Source organism: Haliaeetus leucocephalus, unplaced genomic scaffold (assembly GCF_000737465.1).
Source record: "Haliaeetus leucocephalus isolate CR32 unplaced genomic scaffold, Haliaeetus_leucocephalus-4.0 Scaffold0, whole genome shotgun sequence".
In the NCBI taxonomy this organism is placed as follows: Eukaryota; Metazoa; Chordata; class Aves; order Accipitriformes; family Accipitridae; genus Haliaeetus; species Haliaeetus leucocephalus.
This window is the reverse complement of record NW_010972436.1, coordinates 2,810,872-2,822,859: the sequence shown is the minus strand read 5'-3', so window position 1 is coordinate 2,822,859 and position 11,988 is coordinate 2,810,872. Positions and strand designations below refer to the sequence as shown.

General features: G+C 40.7%; 1 protein-coding gene across 1 annotated transcript in view; it reads left to right on the top strand.

The window, feature by feature from the left end:
* Positions 1-848: 848 nt before the first annotated feature.
* DYNC1I1 (dynein, cytoplasmic 1, intermediate chain 1) overlaps positions 849-11,988 on the top strand; it is a 181,552-nt gene continuing 170,412 nt past the window's right edge. Inside the window, exons 1-3 of the mRNA XM_010562430.1 lie at positions 849-956; positions 3,492-3,606; positions 6,251-6,392. Coding sequence (XP_010560732.1) covers positions 849-956; positions 3,492-3,606; positions 6,251-6,392 — 365 coding nt within the window. The remainder of the gene's footprint in view (positions 957-3,491; positions 3,607-6,250; positions 6,393-11,988) is intronic.

The following is an 11,988-nucleotide window of genomic DNA, read 5'->3' as shown; positions in this document are numbered from 1 at the left end:
GCCAAGTTGGTGTGACTGGAGTCAAATCAGGAATATTAGGCATGTCTCTGGCCTATGGAAAGATGATCTGAGCACAAGGCTGTTGGCAGAGCTGCTTCCTTAAAGAGAAGCTCAGGTTTGCTGGGTTGCCTGGTTTTGTGCCTTGTCTGCAGCTTTTTGGGGGAACGGCCCAGCTTTCCCTGGAAAGGGTGGTGGAGATACCTGTGCAGGATAGCCCATAGCTTGGTGAGGGTGCTCCCTGGAGGGGTGAATATGTGAAGGATGCTGAGACTGAGCTGGTGGTCGGTGTGGGGCTGTACCAGTGGAACGGGGCGGGATCCTGGGATGGCAGCCATTCAAGGCACCTGCAGAAGCGAAAGTTACCACGTTTCCAATTTTTGTGAGTAAAATTATCACTTGCCTAAGGTGTATGGGGCTGTTTGGGGCAGATCTCATTCTCATACTTAAAACTGAAATCCATTTGTGGATCTGGGTCCTAGAGTCTGGCAAAACTGCGGAAGCTGATGAAAATCAAAAGACTTTCGCTTCAGTATGTAAAAGCATTAAAGCATTATTTTGAACAGCAGCCAAAAATGGGTTTGCTTCACAAAGGTAGTTTCTAATAAAGGTCATTTGAAAATATATTCCATGTTCAGTGACACACTGGTTTAATTTCTTGAAAGAATTGTGAAACAAATATCCTGCTTTCTGTATAGTCCAAGGGCCAGCGTTTATACAGAAATATATTTGTAGCCATTTTAGAAAGGCTATTTTTTTATATAATTAAGTATCTTTTTTTCAGTAAATAGGGAAAAATTTAATTCTGTTTTCACATTGGTTTCCATAATTTTGTTTCCAGCAGAGTCAAAATGTCAGACAAAAGTGATTTAAAAGCAGAACTTGAGCGCAAAAAGCAGCGTTTGGCTCAGATAAGAGAAGAAAAGAAACGGAAGGAGGAAGAAAGGAAGAAGAAAGAGGTAAATATGCAAAAGAACCTTTTAGATAGCTCGTGCTTGCAGAAGGTGCTTGCTGAGGTTTTGACATCTCAGTATTGTATACCCCAAGGTATCTGTCAAGTGGAATGAGATCCTCAAACCCACATCAGTCTAACCTTAAAATCAAAATGCTTATTTTTAGTCAAGAAAGTTGGAGTGAGGGAATTGCTTTTAAAACCAACGCACTGTCAGATGACAACAGTTTAGACAACATGATGTGTATGTGTGTGTAGAAAGAAAAATTGATTTGCCACAATGCTTTTTCCTGGGCTCTCCTTCGATGGAATGGGAGTGGAGAGTGGGGAAAGACAGAAAGAGGGCTCACATTTTTTTCAAGCCATTACAATCTAAATATGTATTTTTGTACTCTGAAGGCTAGTTTGATTACTAGCTAAAGTAGCAGATTTACAATTATTATTCTCCAGTAAAGTAAAACATAATTGCAATTGCATTTTCATCTTCTGGCATGGGTGCATCTTTCAGTTCTGTTAAAGTTTGATTGACATATTAGTTTATTTGTCCTTGACAATATGCATTAGGTTTTTCATTAAGGGATTTGTACTTCTTTTTATTCAGTCACTTAGTGGAATAGAGGTGAGAATTGACAGGGAGTGGATATTCATTTTCATGCAAAGTCAGAGAAGCATTAAGTGATTATGTTTCCTTTCTTTCAAATGTCAACACTTACTATAGTTTAAAGCACCTGTTATCCTTTACTAATAACTGGTTTCCTTTTAAACTGACACTTTAATATTGTACATGAATTTCATGGAATTACTGTGGAAATGTGATGTGATCCAAGAAATCAGCATTCCAGTTTTGGCTGTCTTTTAAATCTTTTTTCATTTGAGGCATTTTTGTGCAATTACCAGCACACCCCCCAGTGAGGCTCCTGGAGTCACTAGGGGAGTCTTCTGTAAGCAGAACTTTAAACGTTAACATTTTCAGTGTTCATTACTAGCCTGCTAATGAATTAGAGGGAAGGGAGCCAAGCTAATGGCTTGAGGAAGCTATTAAGTCCTTTCCTTTGTCTCCTGCCTCTGATTTTATGCCTCGTGGAGATCTTGTGGTGGTTGGAACTTTCCATTGGCCCCAATAGCCAGATCCAGCTTGGGACACCCGGCTCTACATATTATGCTGCAGTGCCTAGCTGGTGCTGTAAATGGGGTGCAGTGTGATGCCCGACGGCCTCCAGGAGTGAAGTCTAACATTCACTTAGGTGCTTAGCCATGTACACTGGTGCAGAAGAGTTGTCTACAACCCTGTCTACTGTGAGATACTTCAGGCTAGCTCATGGGAAGAGGTGAGCACAGGGACGTGACTGAACTTTGTTTTTGTCTGTAAAACCAATGTTCCTCTGCATCCTGGCTGTGTCCAAACCAGAGAACATGGGGATGCTTCTGAACTTCAAGGTTTTCTGTTGTGCCTGCACCAACATCAACACCAGGCTGAGGCACTGTGCAAGTACCCTGTGCCCCACACTCTGGTTTCAGCAGAAATGAAAACCTCTCTGTGTGGAGGCTAGATAGGATCAGCCGATATAAAAGCAACCTTAAGATCCAAAGTATAGAGGCAGATGCCTCCAGGCATTCTCTATAAGAACTATGCTGGGATTGCTTTTATCTAAGACATGACAAAAAGATAGACCCGACCACTTGCATTTTGTTTTACTTGCATTACTGATTACTGCACTAGACTACAAAGTGGGACATGGGTTCAGTTCCCTCATCTGCTTGGGAGAAGGGCTGCAAGCCTGTTTCTTTCAATGGAGTGCTCTAGCCACGAGGCTGGGGTATCGGTGTTTTCCTTCCACCCTACTAAACTGGGGAATGATGAGCCAAATATAAGAGATTCTGGCTGATGCAGATGTTCCTCCTCCTGTTTCTAGGTCCCGGTAGTCCAAAGGGGGAGGAGGCTAATGTGTGGAAGCTCCAAGGAGGTATAGGTATCTAAGCAAAGGGGGAGGGATCTTATGGACCATTAGTTTTGGCTGTTGGTGCCCAGGGCTGCCAGAATTCTATTTTAGACACATTAGTCCTTTCCTTGGCTCCTGTTAGATGTTGAAGTTTATGAGAAAGTATTTTTATTGCCAACAAGTGCTTGGGACCAAATGTAGGCCCTTAAGCTACATCACTAAAGTCCAATGGAATTTTATTTCTTGATCCTGGAGGAAGTAGGAAGGGGCCATTTTTATTCAGGGTAATGATATCTGTTATTCTATGGTCAGCTTTTATATTAGCTGAAGTTGCATAAGTTGCATCTGATGACTGAGAGACAGAAGATTTCCACCGGTGAGCCGTAAAAATCCTTGCAAATATCCTTGCAAAGACCAGTTTTCCCATGCATTCAGGGAAAAATATGGTTACTGATATATACAGTATGATTTATCTAAACATATCTAAGTGAATTTCAAAGTGTACCTAAGCAGTGGTGCATATAAATATTTTCCACACACTTAATTGCTAGAGCTGATCATATGTAGATGAAACTTTTCTGGTTTGTTTTGTTTTAACTCAGGCTGATCTACAGCAAAAGAAGGAGCCAGCTCAGGAAGATTCTGACCTAGACCGCAAAAGACGAGAGACAGAAGCTTTGTTACAGAGCATTGGTATATCTCCAGAACCACCTCTAGGTATTTAAGTGAAGCACACTGTAAAGCATTCAGCTGTGCCACAATGAATGCATTCTTTCTATTAAAGCATGCTTGGCTTTTTTGATTTTTGGCTGTATTAGTGAAGTGAACTCTTCTGTTTGAATGCCTGCCATACCATTCACATTTACCAGCTCATGGCATTTTGAGTACTTGTCATTGCCAAAAACATCTGTTTCACCTCTTCAAGAAATTTTTGTGAACAAAATGCAGGTTGGTTTTGCATACCAGCAGTGATTTCTTTTCTGATGGACTGTTTTATCTTCTGTCACATCTATCTGATGACCCACAAAATATTATAAATGCTGTACTTTGTTAGCCCCAAGTTTTGTTTCAAACATGCACATTAAACATTTGCAAAGGAAGGAGGAGCATAGTCATGTGGGAGCTCCCGTTTATTTTCTTTTAAAATCAAGCAAAACTGGAGAGGGGCAATAAAAAGACAAATCACAAATAGCAAAAAGCTTATCATCAGATCATTACTGTAGATTTTAGCTCTGGTTTCATGTGCTTGACCTCTTTTGGTTTTGATGTTTTGTTTCTAGAATCTGAAGTCCTCAGTTTAAAAATACACAGGGCAAAGTTTATAGTACCTGAATATTGGTTACCTTGATTAAATTCTGTCTCACCTATTGGGTGGCCCTAAAGTGAGAAATTTCCTTCCTTCCTTCCTTCTTTCCTTCCTGTGCTTTCTTCTCCCTTGAATCCAGAATCACTCTCACTCTTTTAGCTGAAATATTGGCTCCTCTGGAGCTATCAAGCCTTGTCATTAAATTCATTGGGGCTGAATCTAGGATTTTACCCCTAGATATTTTTATTTGTAATATTTAGGGAAAACTCCAAATTTGACAAAATACTGAAGCCTTGATATAGGAAAGGACCTTATAGAGATGCTTGGGTGCATGTGCAAGTAGATTGTGACATTCTGAATTGGGATTTCAATTCATAACTTGCATCAACCAACATTTATTGAGAAAAGTTACTATTTTTATAAGTCATGATATAGTGACTGAAGCTTTTAAATACCACTTCTCAGAACTGTGTGACAAGTAATGTTAAGGTTATTTTTATGTATCATAAAATATGTTTTGTAAATTATATCGTGATATCGTAAAATCAGATACATTTTTAATGTTTTAGCATTTAAAATACTCATTTTTATCTAAAAAAGAGGATATATTTCCTTATCATATTATTAACTAAACACATACACTCATGTTGTGAATTATCAGTTCTTATCTTAGTTAATTATTTTGTGTGTGATACTATCAAAAGACCATGAAAATTCACACATAAGGTGATTCATTTTAGTTAAACAATAGTATTTTGTCCTCTTTCATTCCCTGTATATACAGTCACAATTAATATACAAAGGAGGCTTTAATTCTGCCTTCACATAAGGATATGATATCCAGATCCCACTGTGAATATGGAATACATAAACAGCCACGACATACCTGTAACCTGCCAAAGGGCTGTCATGAAGATGAATTCACTTTTCATGCTGCAGTCATTTCTGTGACAGTCTCCAGTGAGAATCTGCATGAAATGTTTGACCACATGGAAAATCCAAATCTCTTGACAGGTCTGTCATTATACGTTATAGAGCATAACAAAACAGTTTAAAGTTTTACTCTGTTAAATCTATAAAAGGAAATGCACATGATTTAAACCAAATGGGAAACTTCACTCTTGCATTAAAACCTCTTTTTGTGTTTTATTCAATGTGGCTGCTTTGAAGAATATTTGCATTAAATCTTGACTGGAGCCATCTCTGCATTTTAAATATTTTTGAGAAACCATTTTAAAAGAAATCAGGATATTCTTATTTTTTTATTTATTATTTCCTTGCTGAAGAGCTTTAACTTGGACTGACCTTGAGCTATGAACTTCCTTTCCTGTTTCAGGAAACAAAACTGCCTTTGCATGAAATATGCTTCAAAAGCCCTGGCAAGCCAAAGGGAAAATCATTTCTAGAGCTTGGGCAAATAGTATGTAAACCAAGGGAAACTTTTCCTTGAGTGTTGAAATCATCTCCCACCCAAAATGGAAATTTTATATGACCTAAATTACTTAAGAAAACACAATTGCTAAGCAAACTAATGTGTATGCTCACCATCTTTGGGAAATGATTTTAACTTAGCTGGATTTCCTTATTTAGCTTTTATTTTTTATGTCATTTCCACACTGCAGCCTTAGACTGTATCTAGTGGACACTGGCTTTTGATTTAAATTCAGAATTTGGAAAGTATGCTTGTTCTATTGCCTACTTGACTTTTCCAGAAGAGTTCACTTAGTTTTTTGACAAGACAAGCCCCTGATACTTCTTCATACCTTTAAAATCTTTTGCAAGTCAACTTTAAACTATACCCAAGAAAACAAATGCTATTTTATTTCCACAGATATCTCCTCCATTGATTAGCTGTAGATTCCCATTGGGCTTTCAGTCCTGTCTAAATTCATGTCAGTTTTAACACTTCCAAAAGACTTAAAATTCACTTGACTCTCTTCCTTTTCTTTTTCTTTCCTTCCTTATTTGCTTTCACCATTTCAAACTCTCCTACTCATTCATCCACTATCATTTTGGTCCGTTGGTTTTGATTTGTCTGACACTGCTCTTCATCAGTGCAGTCGCTGCATGTGTTAACATGGGATACCTGTTATTTTCATTATTTAGTCCCAACCCCTATGTCTCCCTCTTCGAAATCAGTGAGCACACCCAGTGACGCAGGCAGCCAGGACTCAGGAGATCTGGGACCCATAGGAAGGTAAGACACAGAGTCAATAACATTGAGTAAGTGTGGGGTTTATTCACTTTGCTCTTACTTCCCCATTTTTAAGTTTGCGTCTGTAAATGCGAACATGCCGTATCAAACGTGTACTTTTGTTTCTGCATTTTCCACTGTATGTTACCATTCAGTAAGACTGGTCTCAGATGTGAGGTAAATAAATGCATGCAGCAAGTGGATCTTAAGCTATGAGCACCAACCTCATACTGGAAGCAAGAGCTGAATTTGCAGTCCTAAAATGGCTCACAGAAAGCTGTCATTCTGTGTGCATATATACTAAAACCAGGGGGAAGTACCCAGTGGTAGAACCTGTTACTTACGTGGGTTATCTTTGTTCACATAACCCATCCCTTTGGACGTCCTCCCAGGTGTAACGCCAGGCTGCCTTGGGTTCTTGTGCGGCTGCTCGTGGCAGTGTGTGGCATTGCAGTGGCAGGGAAGAGCTTGTACAGAAACATGCTGAAACGCCCGAGGACCAACTGGCAATTCTGCCTTGGAAGCTGCAAATATCAGAGAGTTTCATGCAGAGTGGGAGGGAAGCAGCTCTCTTCTTGTTGGAAAGGGGTGGTGGGGTGTGTGTAAGGGATGGGCACAGGAGCAACCTCCTTATCTTTGTTCGTACGGCTGAAATAGGAAATGAAGTGGCAGTCACTGAATAATTCCTACTCTGGAGTAGAAAAGAAAGGAGGATGCTGCTGGTAAAGGTGCTTATGTTCAAATAAGAAGAGGTCCAAGCAACTATACTGTATATTTTGAGAAATGTAAAACATGGGTCCTAACAGCTCTTTTTGTATCAAACTAATTCAACATAAAGCTGAGCTGCCAGCTCATCCAAATCTGTGAGCCAGGACTCTGCTAATGGCTTGAAAACACAGTGATTGTTCTCCACAGTTAACAGTTGTCAGGAGTAGACACGATGCCTTTACAGACATCAGCACTAATGTCACCAAAGCTTCAGGTCACCAGTTTTCATACCACACCAGCCTTCTCCTTAGAAAAATCACAGTTCTGTAAGCTGAAAGTCTATCGGGTCCCCCTTCAGCCAGATGCAGACACCATATGTTGTGATGTGCAGGTTGCACAGATGCTGCTAAAATCTGCTCAGCCCTTCTCCCAGGTCTACCCTCTACAAGAAATGGAGGTTGTTAAGTAGGAAAGCCCTAGCGTGTAAGATATGGCAGTTCAAAACACAGAAAAGAGTGTAATGCTACATTCATGAATAAATGCAGTAGACTTCAGCAAATCAAAGTACTTTGAGCAGAACAAAAGGTTTTTTTAAGCAAAGTATAGCCTGCTGTTCAGGATAAAGTTATTTCCCACAGCCCTACATGCACCTATGACAACGCTGGAACAGAGTTTGTCCTTTTCAAAGCTCATGACATACTGCATTGTGGGCTTTCATTTTGGCTTGTTGTGGCCATACTAGGAATTCAGTGGGAATCCCAAGACCTTGTTTGTAGTCCACCAGTTTGCTTGCCATCCTCTCTGGTATTGAAAGAGCTGTTTTGTGTGTCAGGAAGGCCACTTGCAGGTGTTTGCCTGGAGTGACTGGTTTGTGGTAATGGAAATTCGATAATGTCTGCTCCAGGCCCTGTGGAATCTCTGTAACCCGTGGATAGTATTGGGTGGCAATTAGTTAAATTAGTTTGTCACTGGGTGCAGGTAGATGCGCTCAGTGTGTATTTGTGTGAATGAGTGCACTCAAGCAGGCATGTGTGATAGAGCAGTCAAACTTGGAGAGGAAGATGTTGGTAGACCTGTCATCACAGCAGGTAAACAGGATGACACCACCTCAGCTGTTTTCTCTCTGAGAGACGCCTAGACGACATTTTTGACTTCTTTTGACTACTGCATGTATGAATGCCTGTTTATCTATATAAGCAAGGTTATTCTGCTTCACTTTAATGTATCCTTCCATTTCACTGCCTATGATAGAGAGGCCGCTTTTGCTGGATCCCTTGTCATGCCATCGTGCTTGTAAGATCTTCCCCTTTTCCTCATCCTGCTATGAATTTGCTGTACAACAGTAGACTGAGCACAGGCATTAGGGAAGAGCAGATTAGGTCCTAAACCGCTAATGCCCCAATCTCAGAGATCACATCTTGTCTGTTGTTGTCGCTGCTAACACTGCTGCAGAAACAACGAGCTTGCACAGGCTGGCAGAAATCCTGCATGCAATCTGATTACTCATCGCTGAAGTGTTCTCCAGAGGAAGATATGGATATTCAAAAAAATAGCTGTTAAGTCATAGGTTTTGGTTCACTATAGGAGGAAGGCCCTGTTGAAAGCTTTGAAGAAAGCAAGAGATCTTCATACATTCCCATTTGAGGCAGCAGTTTCTGGTGCAGAACTAGGTTGGGTTCACACTTCTGTGAGTTGTTGGCACTTCTGGTCGTTGTCAGACTTAATCTATTTGTCCCAATATCACCAACTATATCTGAGGTATGTTTTGATTGGCAAGCACCTGTGACTTCTTACAGAACAGTAAACACAGTTTAGCTAGAAATTCAGGTTTCTGACATACACTTTTCAGGAAGGACAACTGGACAGTGTTAATTAGTTGTTACCCTGGAACCACAGACCTCACTCAGTCTTACTTCGCAAGATGAAAACTAAGTGGTAACTTGGTCACCAAGTGTAATAGTTGTATGGGGAGCAAAAGGGCTCCAGCAGGCAATGTATAAGAGAAGCAAAGTGTTTGGCATTGAAGCTGGGCAAATATAAAACCAGAAAAACTTTGTAAAATTTTAATGGTGAGACAAATCAATCACTAAAGCAATTTACCTAAAGACTCTATTGGATCTTATATCACTGGACATTTCTTCAGTGATAATGCAGATTAAGGATAATGTGCCTGCCCAACAGGCAGATAATAGGTCAAACAATAATTCATTCAGAAAAGTCGTACAGCTTTTTTGTTGCACAGGAAGAAAAGCTGTGTGGTCACAATGGTCCCTTCTGCCACACGATCTATAGACCAGTAGTGCTGCTATCCTGCAGGACCATTGTCTGTTATCTCTAGCACAATAGCTAGAGCAACTTTGTCTTTTCCCTGATGCCATTAAGCTTATTAGGAGAAGGTGTGGGATGGACTGTGTAATAGCACTAAATTATGGAACCATTTCTGTCCTGTGCAGCCCAGGTTTCTATGGGGGTTTTTGCTGCTTGATCTTTAGTACCATGTTGCTATTTGCATAGCCTTTTCACTAGGGATAACACTAGGTTTCAGGAGCATTCCAGCTTCCCCCTGAGCCATGACAGCAACTGTAAGAATGAGCAGATGTTATATGAATAACAGTGCTAGAAACTAGTGACAATTTTCTTTGAATGCTTTCAGATGGACAGGAGAGCCATCTGGTTTTTTAGGTGGTCTTGGGGATCAATTCTGGGTAGGCAAAGGTGTGTTATACTTTTTACCATAACTGTGGGCATAAGAAATGGTTTGGTATATGATACTCTTAGTTATCAGGCTGCTCTGAACAGTTCATCAGAGCCCTGTTGCCCATCTCCACATTGCTTTGCACACCCCACTTCACTTTTCTGATGGCTGTGCTGCTTGTGCTACAGGGATAGGACAGGAAAATTACATCACAGCCTGAACAAATACCTATCTCTGGATAGACGGGTTATTGGTTCACAGGGCTTTCTGTTACGATGTATTCAGACATGATTCATTTTCCACAAGACAATGTGGCAGGATCCCATCAAGATTCTCCTTGGAATAGAGTATGCTTGGCTCTTTCAGGATAAATATTTTGTTTTGTTTACTATTTTGTAAGCATTTTGCTGATGCCCAGTGTGCTATTGCTGATGGTCAGCTTATACAGACATGCACAACTGAAATGTAGATTTCAGCTAACTAGAATTGAGTAAATGTTGTGAAGAAAGGGGCTGAGGTAAAGGCATGTGCTGAGAGCTCCTGTGCTGTAGCATGGTATGAAACACAAATTTGCCTCTTCCGGGCTATTAATACGGAGCTTCTTCGTGGTAACTGTATGCATCTCAGCCCTCCCTAGCACATACTGTGAACTTTTGCTACCTTAGTGTGCCAGAGAGGATGCTAGCTAGGATGACATGAAACACTGCCCATGGAGAGGCATATTTTACTACTGAACATACCTTAGACGTGCATAAATCTCATCTTCTGAGCACTCACAGCCATGAACTGCATGCTTGTGTCATCTGAGGGAGTACACAAGGACAAACCTTGTACAGTGCTTCAGCCAGGCAGTGCAATACCCAGTCTTATGGGCTGAGCAGCTCTCTGGAAAAGCCCCGGTACCCTGTCACAGGTAGAGCCAGAGCACTAGGGTCAGTCTGTGCTTTGCATGCCAGCTCAACATAAGATAGCAGAAATACATCTGTGCTGGAGGGCTGTGCTCCTGTGGCTGGGTAGCTTTCATGTGCTAATACTAGCCTGCATTGGTATGTATGCTTGTATTACCTGCACAGTGTCCATGTGTTCACCCTGGCATATTGCACGCTTGGAGAAGTTCCATTTGTGGACCAAGGTGTGATTTATCTGCGTTGCCCATCTTTTCCCTGTATCCTTCACTGCTTCCATATGTTCCCAGCTAGCTTCATTACCCTACATAGGTTGGCACAGTAGCATCCCATTTATTGTTGAGCTGGGTTGTGTGTGCGTGTGTGCAGCGAAGTCCCATGCATGCAGCACTCTCCTCTATGCATTTTGTACTGGAACATGAGAATCCCATTAGACTGCATATAAGGTTTCCCGCCTTCCATCTGCTCAGTAAACTGCACCAGGCTCAGCTGTCTTGGATGTGTAAAGGTTAATGGTTGCCTTTCTTTCTGCAACAGCTTCATCTGTGCTCTTTTACTTTCTAACTTGCATATGTTGCTGCCCATACGTTTAGATACCTGATTATTTTGTGGGCTCCCATAAAGGCAAAGGTGATAGGAAGCATTCTTCATCTTCTGGTAGCTTCCTTCAGGGGATGGTTACTTCAGTGTGGTGTTTTAGCTGCTGTAAAATAATGTAAGGTGGATTATTTTGTACTATTTCTCTCACAGTCCATTGGTTTTGGTAGGTTTGTCTGGTTACAGCTACTCATTCTATAATTATTGTTGTCGCTTGGATTAGGGCACTACATAATACTTAGTTTAAATGCTTCTTACCTGAATTACGTTATCATTCCATTGATATCACAGTTTTGAGATGTGTTTGGTGCACTGAAATTGCGTAGCTTCCTTCAGTGCGTGAAGTTTACTTGCAGTAAAGCAGGGTTAGTCCTTATTTAGATGAAAGCTGTACATATTTAATGAAAGTTCCAGTGAGAATGAGTTTGAACATAGCATTAGATAGCAAAGAAAAGAAAAACTAAAGGGAAATCTGATTTCTCAAAGAGGTTTTGTAGCAGTAATATGCCATTTTTGCAGCATTAATATGCCATAGAAGTTAGACCACTCTGGAATCCTGATTGCCTCATCATCACTACAGTTTTTTATTTCTAGATAAAATACAGTGCATGAGCAATCCTAGAAATAGAACAGCTCTCTCTAATGCTGGAGGACTTTTCTCTGTGGAGCAATATCACCTTTGGCTTTGGCTGTT